This window comes from Parus major, chromosome 2, assembly GCF_001522545.3.
Source record: "Parus major isolate Abel chromosome 2, Parus_major1.1, whole genome shotgun sequence".
Lineage (NCBI taxonomy): Eukaryota > Metazoa > Chordata > Aves > Passeriformes > Paridae > Parus > Parus major.
This window is the reverse complement of record NC_031769.1, coordinates 48,560,451-48,578,303: the sequence shown is the minus strand read 5'-3', so window position 1 is coordinate 48,578,303 and position 17,853 is coordinate 48,560,451. Positions and strand designations below refer to the sequence as shown.

At 42.2% G+C, this 17,853-nt stretch overlaps 1 protein-coding gene across 37 annotated transcripts in view; it reads right to left on the bottom strand.

Moving 5' to 3' along the window:
- CLASP2 (cytoplasmic linker associated protein 2) overlaps positions 1–13,889 on the bottom strand; it is a 145,963-nt gene extending 132,074 nt beyond the window's left edge. For 15 of the 37 annotated variants that reach the window (XM_015617036.3, XM_015617044.3, XM_015617050.3 and 12 more), the window contains exons 1-2: positions 13,001–13,887; positions 1,364–1,442 (exon numbers count right to left, since the gene is read on the bottom strand). In XM_015617036.3, coding sequence (XP_015472522.1) covers positions 1,364–1,442; positions 13,001–13,195 — 274 coding nt within the window. In that variant the 5' untranslated portion in view covers positions 13,196–13,887. Of the gene's footprint in view, positions 1–1,363; positions 1,443–13,000 lie in introns of all 37 variants that reach the window. The other 22 variants (XM_015617033.3, XM_015617038.3, XM_033511963.1 and 19 more) reach the window with 4 other exon arrangements.
- Between the last annotated feature and the right edge of the window lie 3,964 nt (positions 13,890–17,853).

The window sequence follows — 17,853 nt, the reverse complement described above, 5'->3', positions numbered from 1 at the left end:
ATACAGCTTCAGGTGTTATGTGTGTCCAACAGTGACCCAGTGCCAGTACTCTCTTCTGCTCTTTAATATAAACACTACTGAAATTTAAATCTTCAATTTGCTCATAATCTCAAACTACTCAACTACTGTGACAAGAAAAGCCTAAACCAACAACAGGATTTTCAAAGTGTTCTCAGATAGTTCCTACTTTGAAAAATTGAATAAGCTTCCCAACCATCCTTTACAAACATTACTGCAATTTTTGGGTTTCACAGTCTTAAAATAAAAGTCAGAACTTAGCCAAACTCTGGAGCAAAACAGTGTTTGTAACTACAAACAGAGACTATTCAGAAATCAATAGTGTGCATAGAACAATATGCCCCCAGTTCCCTTACACTGCTCCAATACAAAATGAACCAGCCAAAGAAAAACGCGCTGCAACAAAATAGATTTAAATTCTGTAGCACTCTACTGCAGTAGTTCCACAGAATACGGAAATATGCTTTCAATTAATTTAATTAGCAGCTTGTCTTAAATTATACTTTGTATTCCTGAGCTTTGAAATTTTATTTCAAAGTTCTTAAATACAAAACTAGACATGTAAAGAAGAGGAAGCTTAAAATTTTGACAGACAATTTGAGATAGCTAGGGATCAGGGAACATAACGTAACTTATCCCATGCAAATTTTGAAAAAGGACTTTACCTAGAAACTTCTGCTAAAAACAACTAGTGTAATAACACCAATGTTAATATCATAATATCACTATCTCCTTTCAAAGTCAGCACCAAAATGAGTTGATGAGTGTAGTTTGCTTGTACCTCCCAGAAAAATGGTTTCATACTCCAGCACATGTAGATCTGTTAATCTGAAATTCATTTGAGTAAACATTTCACACAGGAATAACAGTCAGTACTCTTTCAACCCATAAAAACTTTAGACTACTAAGAGTGGAGTTATCTAACAGGAGGTGGACCACATAATCCTCTGAGACTACAGGCTTCAGCAGACATAAAGCTCTGATTAAAGTGATCTGCAAATAAAACCTTCCACCTTTAACATAAGTTAAAGATAATACTTGTGTTTCAATGTAAATTTTAGATGACTGTCTCAAGGAGTGATAAGCAGCCATACAGCATGGAACTAATTACTGGAAAGGCACTCCTGGAACCTTTAAAAAAAATCCCAACCACCACCAAAGAAATCAGTGACAAATGAATACATGCTACTATACAATTATTTCAATTCCAACACCAGAAAAATGCCAGCCAGTACACTACAATTAGCTCAAGAATTTTTCAACATGTTCCACTTCAGCTGCTAAGACGTGGGGGGAGGTGTATTTTACTGCTTGGTCTTAAGAAAAGAAGTTGTATTTCACTTACCAGTTCCTATATAGGGTTTAAAGCGTCCTGATAGTCTGTCAACAAAGGCACCTAAAACATCTAATCCCAGTAGTGCTACCTGTTGAAACAAAAGCATTAGATATTATAAACCAGATCAATGAGGAATTTTTTAGAATATATTGCAAATAACTTAGACAAGTATGCTGAAAAACTACCTTAAAGATAAATTAAAGTTTCAGTTGAAGAGCTAATAATTCCCTCAAAGTTCCTATCTAGACAAAGTTATCAGAATATGTTTGGAATGGATCAAATTTATTTTATATATATACTGGGACAATTTTTCAATTCTTGTCTTAAAACAGAAGAAAATGAATCCAATGCTTTAATATCTTCAACTACAAAACCCAAACAAAGACATGGTTTGAAGGTTTCCCAGATGCTAAGAGGTTACTCCAAGAGCTTAGTTCTGGCCACTTTGCTCATCCACTAAGGTCATTACATCATTTTCCAAACTCCCAAAAGAAAATAACTGAGAAGCTAATTCTGCTTTCCCTAGTGGCCCAGACTAGACCATTTATCCACCTGCTTGTTAAGCTAGGGAAGGTTAATTTTTCATTTTGTCATTAAAAAAAATAATAAAGAACCCACTCAAACCAAACAAAAACAACAAGAAAAACTAAACCAAAACAAAAATCAACTAAACTCACAACAACAAAAAAAAACCCCACAAACAAAAATTAAACAAAAACAGAAAAAGAAAAAAAAAAGAAAATAAATGCAATTTGAGGAATTTCCCATCCATGAACAGAAGCTAGATGAGACGACAATACCCACTAATATAGAAACAAAAACGCAAATAGAAATTATCAGTTAGACGAATTATTTTAGGAAGTCAGGACACTTCTTTTGCTGTTTACTATCCTGCATATTGCTCCAAGACTTCGTTCTGTATTTCCTACAATAGCTCATAAGGAACACCAGAACCTGCATTTTCACAACTTGTAGTTACCTCAATTTGCTGCTGCCCATGAAGGTGCAAATGGAACAACCATTTGTCAGAGGAACAACCTCCTCAAGCTTGGGTGCTCCTTACAGCTTTTGCTCCACTTCATTTCCTAGTAAGACATGCACTGCACATTTTTCCCCATGAACTCATGACTAGAAATCCTCTCCTTGATTAGCTGTTTATTTTCATAAAATTTGGATCTGTATTTTTTGGACCCCTTTGGTTCCTCAATTGTCCCTATCTGTCACAGTTGTCCACACTGGGCAGCAGGCCAGAAAAAAATTTGACTGGATATGCATGTGATACATATGGCCCACGCACACAACATCATATGAGCCTTGTTTCCATAGGAAACTAGACAAATAAGGTCCCATAAAACCTAGGATGAGAAGCAACTGCACAGTGAAGCTGGTTTTAATAAATGCAGTATTAGTACAACAGATCTTCTTTTTTAAAGGAGATACAAAACTTAGTTTGCAGTTAGTACAACTTACCTGGACATAATTTTATTACGTACTGAAACAAAGGATAGCACATGTAAGTAGACGGCACCACCAGTTTAAATTACTATACTGCCAACAAGTAACTCTATCCACAGATTAGGAAAACAGAATACTATAAACTAGTAACTTACTTAGACAAAAAATACATATACAAATTAGCTTTCATGGTAATGTCAAGGCCTTTCACAGAATTTTTCCTTCAATGTTATTTTCCAGATTATCAAGCAATATGAAACCATAGTCAAAAATTCCATCTAAAAACCAGTGTCTGAAAGAAAGAAATTCCTTCTGGATACATTGTTTTCCTATGCTTCTGTTTCCTGACTACAAATCTGAGACTTGCACTGACAATTTTAAGGTACCTTTCCATGCAAGTGTTTTGCACAAACAGGAGCCTTTCCTTCTGTAAAGATACTTTGTAAAAAGTCTCTCTCTTCTCTGCATATTTGATTATCTTTGCAAAATCCATCTTGAAGACTTCTACCCTTGTGAAGAAGAGCAACTCAGAAACTTAGAGTAAAGCACACATGCATGAGCTTTACCTCATACAAAGTCCTCTGTGGTCTGCAACTTTGAAAACGTCACAGGTATGAATAGTCAGGATAACTGGAGAGTTAGAATCTGTGGCCACAAGTTGAAGTAGTGGCAAACTGCTCTAGCTACAAAATTTGCTTTAATTCCACATTACAAAACAAGTCACTTGAACTACACAGCTACAGAGGATAGCAAATGAACTACCACCCATTGGTTTTGTAAATCAGTTTTAATATTTCTCTGTTCTGATACACAATGTTCTAAGCTTCAGCATCTCCTGGTAGGTATCATCTGTGCAGTATTCAAGCAGACCTTTGGAAAGAGTCCTTAATTTATATGTGGTCACATAAAAAAAAACAAAACAAAACAAAACAAACTGTAAGTTGAGGCAGAACTTAGAGGTTCTGCAGAAGACCTGCAACAAAAAGGTTCCAAGTACTGAGACACTGTGTGGGACCATTTGCCAACACAGGCCCTTCACTATCAATAGAAAAAACTTTCACCAGCACCACTGCTCTTTCCCCAACAGCTCCAATGAAGGATGAATGCCTTCTGGGATTAAAATCAATGGATTTGTTTCTTACTCTGCATTCATTAAGCCTTTTGCATGCTGTCTAGAAAGAGCCTTTGTATGTTGAGACTGATTCATCAGCTCACCATTGTTTGAAACATTTAAAGTGCTTTTAAAGTTCATAGGGGAAAAGAAATTATGCTCATTTGAACTGGAGTTGGTTAATTGCTATTCTTTAACAAGCCAATATTAAGCCCATCCTTGACTTCTCAGATCACAACAAAGTTGCCAAACCAACTGAGAAATATTTTATCTGTTCTGGATAAAAAAAGACCAGACTCTTCAGTGAAATCAAGATGTTCCAACCAGAAAACTAAATAGATTATAAATAGAACCAGTGATTAGTAATTGAGCCTATTCTTGCTCTGCAGCTTGTTCCTTTTCCAGCTCTCCTTCTGCACACACTTTCCTGCACTGCCCCTGCCCTTCTGTGGACAACTTCCAGGCACCTAAGTTTTTTGATAGAAAAAGAAATACTGTTCTTCAAGCCATACCTGGATAACCATGCATGCTTACCATTAATTTTCACAGTTAATTTACAAAAATTCATTCTGTAACTTTCCATCCCTGTGGGGGACAGCTAGGAGCAGGACACTACCAGAAAAACATCTCTACTTGCGTAAGTTGCCAAATGACCTTAATACAAATGTCCTTGGATTTGGTAGTAGGATTTCTGAACTGTACATGGAAATACGGATTCTGTAGATCGGGATCTGTGAACTAGTCATGAGAATCTAATGGGGGAATTATGGAGGTCACTATCTGAAACTGCAAAGAATGAAGTTAAGGCATTTGACTTCCTGTCACCATGGGGACAGCTGTGGTATCACTAACAATTACTGACAAACAGGATACAGCATGCCAAACAACTACGCCCTGCAAGAGCAAGCATTGTTCCAGCGCTGCACTGCTGGAACAAGATAGATGCAAACACTTCATGGGATGTTTTTTTTAAAGTTTTGTCAGCCAAGACCCAAGGTACACTTTCTGAATTGTCATAATATCTAGAACCCTGCAAGCAGCTCAAAGTGAAACAAAAATATTTATGTTCATGCAGTATTTTGTGCTTCACTTCTTCAAGTTTCATATTCTTAGTTCTCTCTACTCATCTTTCAGGATACACTTCTGCTCCCCTACTCCATACGTCCTGCTCCATTTACTGTTTCTCACTCCAATTCTATCCACTTCCCTCATTCTGCCAGGATCTACCCATATTCCATTCCCTCCTTTAACTCAAAAGCTTGCAGAGATACTTAAGCGTGCCCGTGGCCCCATTGGCAGAAGGACACTTCCATTTTCCTGGGTCATTTCTTCAACCCATGTGGTTCTTCAGTCCCAGCTATGTCATCTTCATACTCCACTCTCCCTGCCACTCAGCAACAGTTGGACAGCTGCCTCTGCTGACAGAAGCCAAAACTGCAGTCCCAGCTGCTGAAGCTACCACATACATTATGTATACTTCAGATATTTTAGCTGACAATAAAGCCTTATTTCCATTCTCTTGCTTGTTTCACCTTCAAGGGCACTAATGACACACTTCCAATTCCAACAGTATTTTTTTTTTTAATGTATATCACATCACATTGCAAGGAGAGGGCAGAGTTGCTGGTATCTAAGCCTTCAAGCTGAACAATTGGAATCCAAGCTCATTAGCAAATACAGAGCCCCCTCCACCTAAAAAAATAAGGCTAGTGCCTTCAAAATGATGTTTTACAACCATAAGATTCTCCTAAGTATCCAATCTTTGCTACTGTTAAAATTACTTATGAGCTACCACCTCATTGTCTCAAAAGGGGTATAGACTATCAAACTTCTGATAACCTCCCCCGCACAATTCTCCTGTGATGACCAATCACAACACGTTTCAGCACTGCAGTGCAAGAAACTACACTACCAGAGGATTGCTGAATCAATCACCAGTATTTATCTAGAGAGTGACAAGGGTATTTCTGCACTGAAAAGACTTGGTTTCTTCAGGTCCTCTCAAGAGGCACTACTCTTGGATGTCCCCTGTTATGTTGACATCTCCTGTACTGCAGCCAGAATAAGCAAGCGTAGTGCTCTCACAAAAATTTTAGTGGTTATTAAAAAAAAAAAAAAAAATAAAAAAAATGCTTTAATGCCCTTTCCCCAGGTTGGGAACTTTAGCTTCCTATCATGTCTTGCTGCATTAATTAAGAAACATTTAGCCAATTCTAAAGAACAGATTGATGTAACACTCAAAATGATCACTGGGAAAAAGATTAGTTTACAACCTTCTGTTATTTCAAAATCTCTCATTATCTCCAAACTGTTCTGTATTATGTGGATAAGACAGTATTCTTAAACTTTTGTACTGCCTGCAGCTTGATCCATTACAGGATCATCTCCAGTTTGCTTCACATGTGCATTAAACATTCTTCCTTTATCTGTTGTAATACATTTTTCATAAATATTGTTTGAAGGACTGCAAGCAAAACCCAGAAGTATATGATGCAGCACACTTGACATTGTAAGCCAATTTATTTTTTTTTTGAGACTGTCTGGCTAAAACTTTATGTGCTGCATTGGAAAAAGTTTCAAAACAGAGCCTCTTTAAAAGCAGGGTTCAGTGGGAAGACAATGAAATGTATGGCATTTCTCTTTCAAATAAATAATTAATTAAAAATCAACTTTTTTTCCCCAAAGAAAATTGACATTGAAAGCCTTTCTAAGCACATTGATGGTGCAAAACAAAGAAACACTTTATTTTAGGACTCAGTTCTTTCAAAAGAATTTAATTATTTTTGTGCCCAAGGTCTCTTATTTCCTTTCCCATTTCCTCTTATTTAAATTGTATCAAGCACACAGTGACCCCCATTCTGGGCTACTCACTCCCACCTCTGCACCAGCTCCTCTGCTGTGGGAAGAGAAGCATTCCTGCAGCTGAACAGCAGCCCACTTGAGGAAACCAGCCCAAGAGACGAACAAGAGAAGGCATCTTCTCAGCCATATCTCCTCCCTGAGCCTGTTAGCTGTGCAGCCCCACAGGCATTCCCATCAGAGCAATGCAGGCATGACGCACCAGCACCACTCCTCAGCCAGGGACAGAAACTGCCTGAATCAGCAGCGCTGCTAAAATCGCTCGGCTCACCCGTGCTGACTGCTGCCAGCTCTGCTCTGAAGGGTGCACCTCTCCTCTTACACACTGCATGGTGCTTGGAAAGGCTCTCTACCCACACCCAAGTCAATCAAACTGCAGGCTAAAAGTGGCAGTCCTGTTATCCGCCTCGACCTGCAGACATATTTGATGTGGTGGACTTAAATCTCCTGTAACAGGAATCAAATCAGCTTGCTGAAACACTGGAAGATGAATTCAACATGGACAAAAAGTTAATTGCCTCAAGAAGGACAGTGAGAATAGAACATCTGGTCACATGAGCAGCAGAGCTGCTGTTTCAAGTGAGTACAGTTAGGCTGAATAACACACACTGAAGCCGCAAAACAACGGAGAACTATCAATTCCACCTCTGGAGGAGATGCCTGAGACTCTGAGACTACATATTCCCCATTCCCAATTAAAGACCAGACAAAATTAGTTTTAATTAAAATAATTAAAACTTTTTGTAAGTGTCCCTTGTCTTCAGGAGACCTGCTTGACTATTTGGCTAATATTCAATTGTTGACTTAATGTAACATGAGCAGAACATAAATAATACATGAAAAAATAGTGATTATTACTTAAGAAGGAATCAAATAATTGAGTTGGAAAACTGAAACTGGCTTCATACATGGACAGGTGAAACCACATTTTCATTACATAGAAAAAAGAAAGTAGTTCCCACACAGCCAAGATCAAACAAAACTTGAAGAAAGAAAGCAAGAATGAAATGCAGAGAAGAACTCATTTCTTCTTCAAAAAAGACATTTAAATTACCACTGTTTGCTAACAAAGACTGAGGAAATACCAAGATCTACATAGTAACTGAAAAATAAAGGTTTAGCTGGGTCCTCTTTTATTCCTGTTCTCAGACCTGCATTGTTAGTCCTACAACTCACTATGGCATTTGCCTTTTGTGTAGCATATGTTGGCTTGTGTTCAACTTCAGATCCAAAACAACCCACACATTTTCTTCCTAAGGTCTGCTACTCAATCACATGCCCCACATCCCGCATTTGTGCATTCAATTATTTGCAATCAAATGTGTGACCTCACATTTTTGGTCTATGAACTCTCTTTTTTCAGATCTCAGTATCTTCATTTTGTTCAGATAATTTTAAAATGTAGCTTCCACTCACACACATACATGCAGTCAGCCAAGTTTCAACAGCCGCCATCTCTTTGAAAATACTTCAGGCAAGCATGCCAACCACTTGTCTTTACCTATTTGCAAAACTACAGTTCAAATCTTCCCTTCCCTTCTAGAAACTGAAAGCTCCTCCTGCTGGCCTTTTGTCAAACTAAAGACAAACCAAAATAAATACTTGCCAAACCAAGGAAATACAAGAATGCAACATCAACATTACTGGTATTTTAGTATATTTTGGTATTTGGTATTGAGACAAACCTCAGAGAAATCTCATTCTTCAAGATGCATAGAATATGACTTAATTTCAAGGATTTGCCTAAAAGAAACAGTTTATCCACACTATAAGAAAGAGATAGAGTGAAATCAGATTTTCTCTTTCTCATGGCAAACAATCTGCTGCTCTGGCATAAAACTAGTGATTATTAATTACTTTTCTACTGCAGCTGAGGAATAAAACAAGCTAAGATATTAACCACAAAGGTAAGAAATCCAGAGGTGACTTGTACTCATAAACATTCCTGATGATTCTTCTCATACAAAATTACCTTCAAAACTACCATCATTTTAGTCATAGGTTTTTGTTAGTTCTGATCAGGTGTGATTTGTTTAAAGAACCAAAAAGTGGCTTTATTGCCCAAAAAATAGTTTTAATGAGGGTAATTGTTCAATTTTGGTGTTCTTAAAAGACTCCACAACATGCTAACAGTCAAGAGTATGTTTGCAAAGCTCTACATTTTACAGTATTTCCCCATCCCATATCTCTTCAGCAGAAATTAAAAGCAGATTTCCAGATTACTTGATCAGACATAGAACAGTTTGAGTCACCAGACTGCAGTTAGATAATCTTGTCATTATTTCAAGTGACTACTGAGTATGAGAGCCAACAGGTGTGTTAAACAGAACTCTATACATAGATGAAGATTCAGGCTAACCCAGTAACACCAGCAAATATCTATCAGTAGTACCACCCTCAGAATAGGTAACTAATTTACTGTTTGAAGTTCACCTGAGAGTCCCAGCACAAACAACAGCACTGTTCCCATTTCCTGAGATTGCTAGATATTTCAGTTTGAGACCAAATACCAGCAAAATAATTCTATCACTTAACTCTTAATACTTTGCATTCAACATACCTACTCCTATTCCTCACAACCTTTGGAAAACAGTTGAGGGAGAGAGGACAGGCATTGACATACACCCAAAAAGCCAAATCTCTGCACTGTAGAAGGAGAGACATTAGATGCAACCAATACAAAATAAACCAGATCACCAACCAAACAATTTTCAGTTCAGTGGAGAATTCTTTCATTCTAGTGAGATGCAAAGTAAAACTTTAAATTATGCACATCTTCTGGGTACTCCTCGATGTTGCAAGGCTTTCAAGAGTCTTTGTAAGTCAATTTATCACTGCATAGACATCAAAACTGAAGTCCTCATAATTCAACGTTGACTCATCTCTCTCTAGGTCATCCCCTATGTTCTGCAACCACTACAACTCTGAACCACCTGCCAATGAGTCAACACATTCTTAATCCCACCTTTTTGTTTTACCAGTAACTCAAGCTAGTAATTGTGTTTTCCACTTCAATGAGTTAGATGAACTCAGAAATTTTCCTATCTGCTCTCTCAGTTTGGAATTGCCAGGTTGTTTATTAAATAACTAGAAAGAGTTGCAAACTTCAGAACAGCAAAAGCGCTGTCGGTTTTATGTGGCCAAAATCTTTTGGAGATGAGTTAATTCAACCTTGCTGATAACTAGCCACCATTTACAGTTATAGAATTGTTTAGGAAAAGGTCTTTAAGATCACTGAGTCCAGCTTGTTTACCGAGTGCTTATTCTCTTTTCCCCCACTCATCATCAAGCCTGCTAAGCTAACTCTACAGAGTCTTTCTCTTTGGCTTACATGAGCCAAAAACCTTCTACGGTGGCATAACATAAAAAGTTTTCTCTTCACGGGCACAGCTTAAGAGTTTAGACCAGAGCTCCCAGATCATGCATCTCCTCTTTCAGAATGGTGACCAGAGTGCACTGCATACAAGAATATAGCTTTCAGTGGGAATAAAAAATATCGCACATTCAGGGCAAGTCACATTAGTTATCCCCTTACTATCCATAGCCATCACCAAGAGCAGAAATAATGCTACCCCCTCAAAACATCCTCCAGCATTCCCCACTTGCATCTCCAATTCATCTAGCTCAGCAGTTCTGAGTCTCCAGCCATTATCAGTGCTTGTGATATCACCAGTCATGTCAACTGGAAGAGACTCCGGAGACCAGCAAGTCCTTTAGCAAGATACAGAAGAAGGACGATAAGCAGAATTTTTTAAGTGCTCCATGTATCCATTTCTCAGTAAAGGGTGACCAACAATATGTTAAATAATACAGCAATCAAAAATCACTAGGGTTGTTTCTGAGAAGACACCTAAGTCTATTCACTACTTTCTATTGTTCAGGGCCTGAATGTAATAATGAAATAGGATGCAACATTTAAATGTGTAATTTCTATGCTTGCATGACACAAAATACGTAAGTAAAACACAACGTAATTTTTCTAGCCTATTAATCTTCATTTTGAGGCAGCACATGCTAGCAGTAACTACCACAGCCAGGAACACTGGAACTAATAATGAGCAAAACACCCAAGATCTTGTGCTGTTGCCATTAATATAATCACAGAATCTTCAGAACTAGAAGGGACCCACAAGAATCATCAAGCTCAGCTCTTAAGTAATGTTCCCTACAGGGAGCAGACCCATGACTAACACCGTGTTCTAACATATGTGCTCTGAAACACAATAAAAAGTCACCAGTAAGTGGACATAGAAAAGATGTAAACAAAAATACTTTAATGATTTTGCAAGCTATCTTGAAAATTCTTAGAATTTGTAATACTCTCATTCTGCATGACTCTTTCCCAGAGGTACCCAACCATTAAGGGCAACAGGCTCAAACTGAAACACAGAAGTCTCATCTGAATATAAGGAGAAAAAATCCTTTACTTTGAGGGTGACGGAGAACTTTACAAGCTGCCCAGAGGGGCTGTGGAGGCTCCTCTGGAGATACTCAAAATCCACCTGGGATTCTGTGCAACCTGCTTGTTCTAGGTGAACCTGCTTTAGCAGGGAGGTTGGACTAGGGAAATCTTCCTTCTGTGACAGGGGCTTGCAGAGCACTGCACAGTTCTCATTTATCCTACGGTCCAAACAGCTAAGGAGTTCTGTCACCTTGCATCAACAGAAAGCAAAATGTCTTGCACTGTGAAAAAAATACATCCTGAAAACTGAACTTACAATTTTAATGCCTAATTATGTTAATTTACAAGTGCAGGAAGAAACTTTTACATTACCCTGTTAAGTAAGTAGCTAGCCCTCTTCACAAAAAAGAGTATTTTTAAAGACTTGTCTAGGTTTCACAGTAATCAATTTCATCACCAACAACTGCCCTCAGATGACGAATTTAAAGGCAAATAAATTATATTTGTCCAGCACACGCTACTTCCTCAAGCTAACCCGACCTTTACTGACAAACATGCTTCCAAAATAAATAAATCATATGCGCAAATGGAATTAAGCCTTTATTATTTTCAGACTTCAAACTCAGAAGTTGCTACGTGCAAACGCTGGAGGATTAATGTCAACTGGGGGGGAAAAAATACATATCCATTTCAGGAACATACTGCCCCTCGAGGTTACTCTGCGCCCTCCTCCTGTGTCTCAGAAAACAGGAAAAAAAAGCGAGAACAAGCTCACCGCAGTGAGTTTAAAGGTCCGAAGAGCGAGTCGATCACGCTAGGAGGGCAGGGCGGAGCTGGCCGGGCCGGGAGCGCAGCGCGGCCGGCAGCGCCCCCCGGCGGCGGCAGCGCGGGCCTGCCCCGGCCGCGCCGCGCACACGCACCGCGGGGAGGAGAAAATCCAAAACAAATAAATTAAAATAAAATAAAATAAAAAGTCGCCAGTGCGAACACGATTGTCCTCGGCACTAAAACTGCGCTGTCAATCGCCTTACCGGCTGACCGACATCAGAACAACTCGCAAGTGTTAACACCGTGCGAGGGAGTGATCGCGCTTTTCCCGTGGCTACGTCTAAAAGACACACACACAGGAAAAAGCGAAACGTGAGTCATCATCGGGCCGCTGTGAGGATACTGCATAACTTCCCAGGTACGGCAAAGTCACCTAAAGACGATATAAACATCTTCAAACTTACAGTGGAAACCCCAAGAAGCCAATTATTCCTTAAATCGTCTAAAATACACACAGCGTGATACAAATCCGGCGGAGCAGCACCCTTTACGGCCTGCAGAAAACGATGGCAATCCCACGTAACATTACACCCGAGTACAGAGACCATGGAATGGAAGTGGTAGCGAAAAAAGTAAGAAAAATAATCATCACCCATCTCGTTTCCAAGTAAAAAACACAACCCGAGTGTGTACTATAGTTGCAGGGCCAGGGAGGGTGGGGTGGGTTTAACATTATGCCGTAAAAAAAAAAACCCTCTCAAACGCAAACCAAAACCAAACCAAAACCAAACCAAAACACCAGCTAGGCAATGATAAAGGCAAAACCGAAACTCCTATTATTGCTTCTTTAAGGACTGACGGATAGAAACAATAAAACATTAACCACCCTTCCAAAATTTTGGAATTCCCCTTTGCGCGGGGAGGGATAAAACTGGCACAAATATAGTTTTACTTCTGCTCTTACCTGATTAAAAAGTAACCCGAGGCTCTGTACCTCCCTACCATGATGAATCATGGTCTTCCCGTACCGAGCCTCGCCGAGCAGCCTTACCTTAAAATTACTGGAGTTGACCCACGCTGTTAATTCGTCGATCACTTTGTCAAGGCGCTGCTGGTCCTGCTCCAGATCGGGAGACCTCGCCGGGTCGCCCAGGTACTCCAGCAGCTCTTGGCCGACCTGCATCCTGCGGCCCACGTCCTTCTGCTGTACCTGCTCGCAGAAATAATCCATGCCGGCAGGCTCCATCTTCGGACGCTGCGGAAAAGTTTCTTCGTAGGCGAGCCGAGGGCCTCAGGGTCGGAAGCGCGGGCAGGGCAGGGCGGGCGGCGGGGGCGCGGACAGGCCTGCCGTCCTCATGGAGCCGCTCCCGGCGCTCCCCGCCCCGGCTCCGCGCCCGCCGCCCCCATGCGCACTCGCAGCCCCGCAGGGGGAAGCCCCCGGCGGGAAGGGAACGCGGCGCTGCTCAGGGCTCGGTGGGAGCCTCTTACTCCTGCTCAGGGCTTTCCAGCCGCCTCCGCGCCGTCCCGAGGGATCCCGACAGGGCTCCCCGCCGCCGCCCCTCCTCTTCCCCCGCCGGGGAACGGGAAATAGAGTTCGCTGCGGCTGGAGGGGCTGGCAGGATCCCCGGCTGTGGGCTCGGGGGGTCCCCGCGGGAGGAGCTGCCGCCCCCGCTCGCTCTGCCTTCTCTCCTCGGGCCCGAGGAGAAGATCTGCGGGCCGCCTCTCACGGGCACCGGCGAGGCCGGGGCGGACCCCTCATGCTCCTGACGCCGCGGCCTCCGGCTCCTCCTGCCCGCCCTTCGGGGCGGTTCCCAAACTTTCGTCCCGGCGAGTCTGAGCGCCGCCCGCTCCCCTCCACCGCGAGCCGGACCGGACCGGGAGAATCCCCCAGAGAGCCGCTCACGCTTCACCGCGCTTTCCCCCGCCGGGCACTGCGGCGGCAGCGCCGCCTCCGTCCTGTGGAAGTTGCGCCTCCCGCCGCCGCTGCCGCCCCGGCCGGCGCCAGGCGGACACACCGGGCGTGGCCCTTGCCGCCCCGCCTCCCGCCGCGGCTCCCGCTTCCCCGGGGAGAGCCCGCTCCCGCCCCGCGCTGCGGCGGGATGGAGGACGAACAGGGGGATGGACGGATGGACGGGCGGGTGGGCGGGCGGAAGACGAGCAGTGCGCGCTCCCCCGGGACCCCTGCGGGTCGTGTCCGGCGGCAGTGGGAAGCGCATGCGCCCTCTGCCCCGCTGATCGCCGCGGTGCCGGTCCGGCGCCCTTGGGGAAAAAGGGGAAGTGTTGGAAGAACAGGGGAAGAGGTGTGAAAGGCGCTGGGATGCTTGGGTGCTCTCCTCCTTTCCTCTCTCCCCGTTCCGAGCGCCGTCCCGGCTTTGCCCAGCGAGGCCCTGCAGCCGCACCCGCCTTGCTCGGTACCGGGTGTAAGGTGGGGGGATCCCCGTGGAGCCATCCCCGTACTCCCGGAGTGGTTGGCTCTGCAGCGTTGCTGTCCGCAAAATCGGGTTCCTTATCCGGAATGCGACAACACTCCAGAGAGACACTAAATTCAGAGCTGCACAAGCCTGGGTGCTCAGTGATATTCCATAAATCCAGCACAACCCACTGGACCTTCCACTCCGCTATTTACACAGAATCACTGAATCACAGTTAGGGTTGAATGCGACCCCTGGAGATCATCTAGTCCAACCCCATGCCAGGGCAGGATCACCTAGAGCAGGCACGCATCCAGACTGGTTTTGAATGTTCCCAGAGAGACTCCATGAACTCCCTGGGCAGCCTGATGCAGGGCTCCACCACCTTCAACATAAACAAGGTCTTCCTCACACTGAGGTGAAACTTCTTGTGTTTATTTTATGGCCATTGTTTTAATTTATGGCCCTTGCTCCTCCTTCTGTCGCTGGGCACCACCGAAAATGAGTCTGGCACCATTCTCTTGGCACCTGCCGTAGAGATACTTATGTGCATTAATGAGATCCTCATTCAGTCTTCTCTTCTCTAGACTAAACAGGTCCAATACCTGCAAGTCACTCCTCATAAGAATGATCCTTCAGACCCCTAATCATCTTTGTGGCCCTCTGCTGGACTATCTCCAGTAGCTCCTTGTCTTTCTCGTACTGAGAAGCCCAGAACTGCACACAGAAGTTCATAGATGGCAATTTCCCAAGTAAAGCCCCAGCATGGCTGACCCACATGCAGATTGCCAGGATGGAATGGATTCAAGTGGATACTTGAATAAAAACAGAGACCCTTAAGTGAGGGGCTGTGACTTTAGGTGTTGTTCAGGGCTAGTTGAAACTGGTCCAAGTCCCCTTGATCGTGGGAAAAGCAGCCCTGTCCTCTCCGTCCCTCTGCATTGGCCTCTGAGGCCTCCAAAGGTAGAATTATGGCTTTTACATGCAGGGAAAGAAAAGCAGAGGAGGTCACTCTTCCCCTTCTCCCCCCCAAGCTGCTCCACTTGGCCCCCATCTTGTCCCCTGTGCCAGACCCTGCACACACTGACCACTTGGGTTGATTTCATGGGCTAAATGACAGAGCTGGTGTCAGTGAGCTGGGCTGGCTCACGAGTCCTACGGGCTTCTGCATGGATCTCAGAAGGTGGAAAGCATAACCTCCATCAGTGGCACTGGACACTAACTGGAAGCTAAGTGTTAGCTTCCTGCCCCTCTGATATTGGGAAAGTTCACCTTATGCTAAACTGGAGGCCCCTGCTGATGCAGGCAGTCCTTTTCTTCCCTGCTGTCATGTATACAATTCTTCCCTTCCTTGTACCAGAGCTGGTTTTTATTTATCTTCACTTAAACAGTTCAGAAAGATAATATTTTTATTAATTTTTCTCCCCCCCCCTTTTTTTTTTTCACATAACTAGCTTTTTGCTGATTCAGATTCCTAAATTTTCTTACTCTGGGGGGGTACCAGAGTTGGAGCAGGTAGAAGCAGACAGCTGGAAGATAGATGGGGAAGATGAGGGCTGTCATTCAATGACAGCCTTTGTGTTATGAAAGCTCAACTTAGTTTCAAGACAGCAGTCTGGCTGTCTCTCTTGCCTTGTTAGTCCTTACACTGGGGAAGTGTGAGCAGGAAAGCAAGGTACTCCCTTCATTTGGCTGCTGGATTTAGAGGAACCACACCTGCGAATTGCTGCTTCACAGCAGTGTAAACCAAACTAAATTGGTGCTACAGTGTTCCTACTTGTCATCTTCTCACAAATCCCTTCTCAGGAATTCTCCATTTTCCTTCTGTCCCATTGATCTGGGGAAAAAAGAACTCTCCATCCACAGGTGTGGCAAGAGGCAAGACAAGAAGCAGCCTTTTGTTGATTTTGTTGAGATGCAGCAAACTGAGGATCCCATGCTTCATCAATCCCTAGCCATTACAATAATGAAGATGGTTAAAAAGATTAAAGAGACCTTTAAAACAGAAATGTATGTATTTACTTTGAGCTTACTATAATTTACAAGAATGATTATGAACTGCTCATTGTGTTTTCACAATAGATTTCCCTGTGCGCTTATAAAAAAAAGGAAGTTTGGATGGAGCTGAATAGTTCTTGTCACGTGTGTGCACTGCCACTTATGAAGATAGGGAATTACAGGTTGCTTTTCTAGGAAAATGGGACCCAAGAAACTCTTGGAAGTGAAAAAATGAATTTCAGAGAAATAAAAGTGGATTGCTGTATTTTTTATCAGTGCACTAGAATCTGATTCACTGGTGTTGTATGTTTAAAAAGCAAATATCTTGCTACGAAAGTTTTAAAAGTAATTGTTGACCTAATAATAGTGGCTAAATAGAAAAGAACTGAGTAGATTATACTGGACTCTTGGAGTATTAACAACTGTAAACAATTTCTATCTTTGTCCAAACTATCAGAAAAAAAGCCCCAAGTGATATAAAACTTACTTTTCATTACAGTCCACATTAAGGTCAGTCTGTCAAGAAAGAAAATCCTAAGCAAAAAGAGAAAAGAGGGGGTAAAGCTCTTGGCACTACTTTTTTGAATTTCTCTCAATTCAAAGCAAATACACCGATTAGGCAATCCAATTTCTGTGACTAGCATTGAAACTGAGGGGAAGGGTAAAGCATAATAAGACACGCACTTGAAATATCAAAACTATTTTGTCAACTCAAAGACGGCATTGCAAAGCTATGCTAAGGGCAAAAGGTCATGCTGAGCTATGTGGCCTTTCTCTTTTTTTTTTCCATTTCACGTAATAAGTGCTTTCTTAAAAACCACATTAGAAAATTATTTCCTTGCTGTAAAATCAGAGGATTAGACCACTGTATTCATCCTGTGATCCTGTGACTACCTGCCATGACTAGTGCCTTTATACAGTATTGATTATGAATACACTTTTTTGATGTACTGTTATTGATATAACAGCAGTAAATGGGTAGCCTTTTTATTCCGAGGTATTTTGCTTATATTAAGGCAATTTCACTTGAAACCCAGCACTGACAACAATTTATTTTTTTTTTTGTGGGATCAATAAATGTTGGTTGACTTTTTTCCTCTGCAAGCAAATAGCATTTGGATTTGGCAAATGGAGCTTCTGGATGCTCATTTCCTTTTTTAGCAAGGTAGGAATAGCACTCCAACACTGAATCTAGAGCAGTCCCTCAGCTTGGACAAAGGACATGGTTTTGTTGTAGATGTTCTCACAGAGTCCTAGTGGACTTTATACCTGGGGATGTGGGCCAGGCTCCAAAAAGAAGGCATTTTCATTCAGGCCAAAGATCTTTTAAAGCTTCTTATTCTCAGTTAAGGAGATTGCTTCCTTTGGAATGCAATCTTCTTTTTGATATGCAAGCATGTGAGCATAAATCCACTACTCTTGTGTATTTGTACAATGCATAATATTTGGTAGAGCAATTAAGCCACGTAACTGAATGCAGAATCAAAATTTCGTT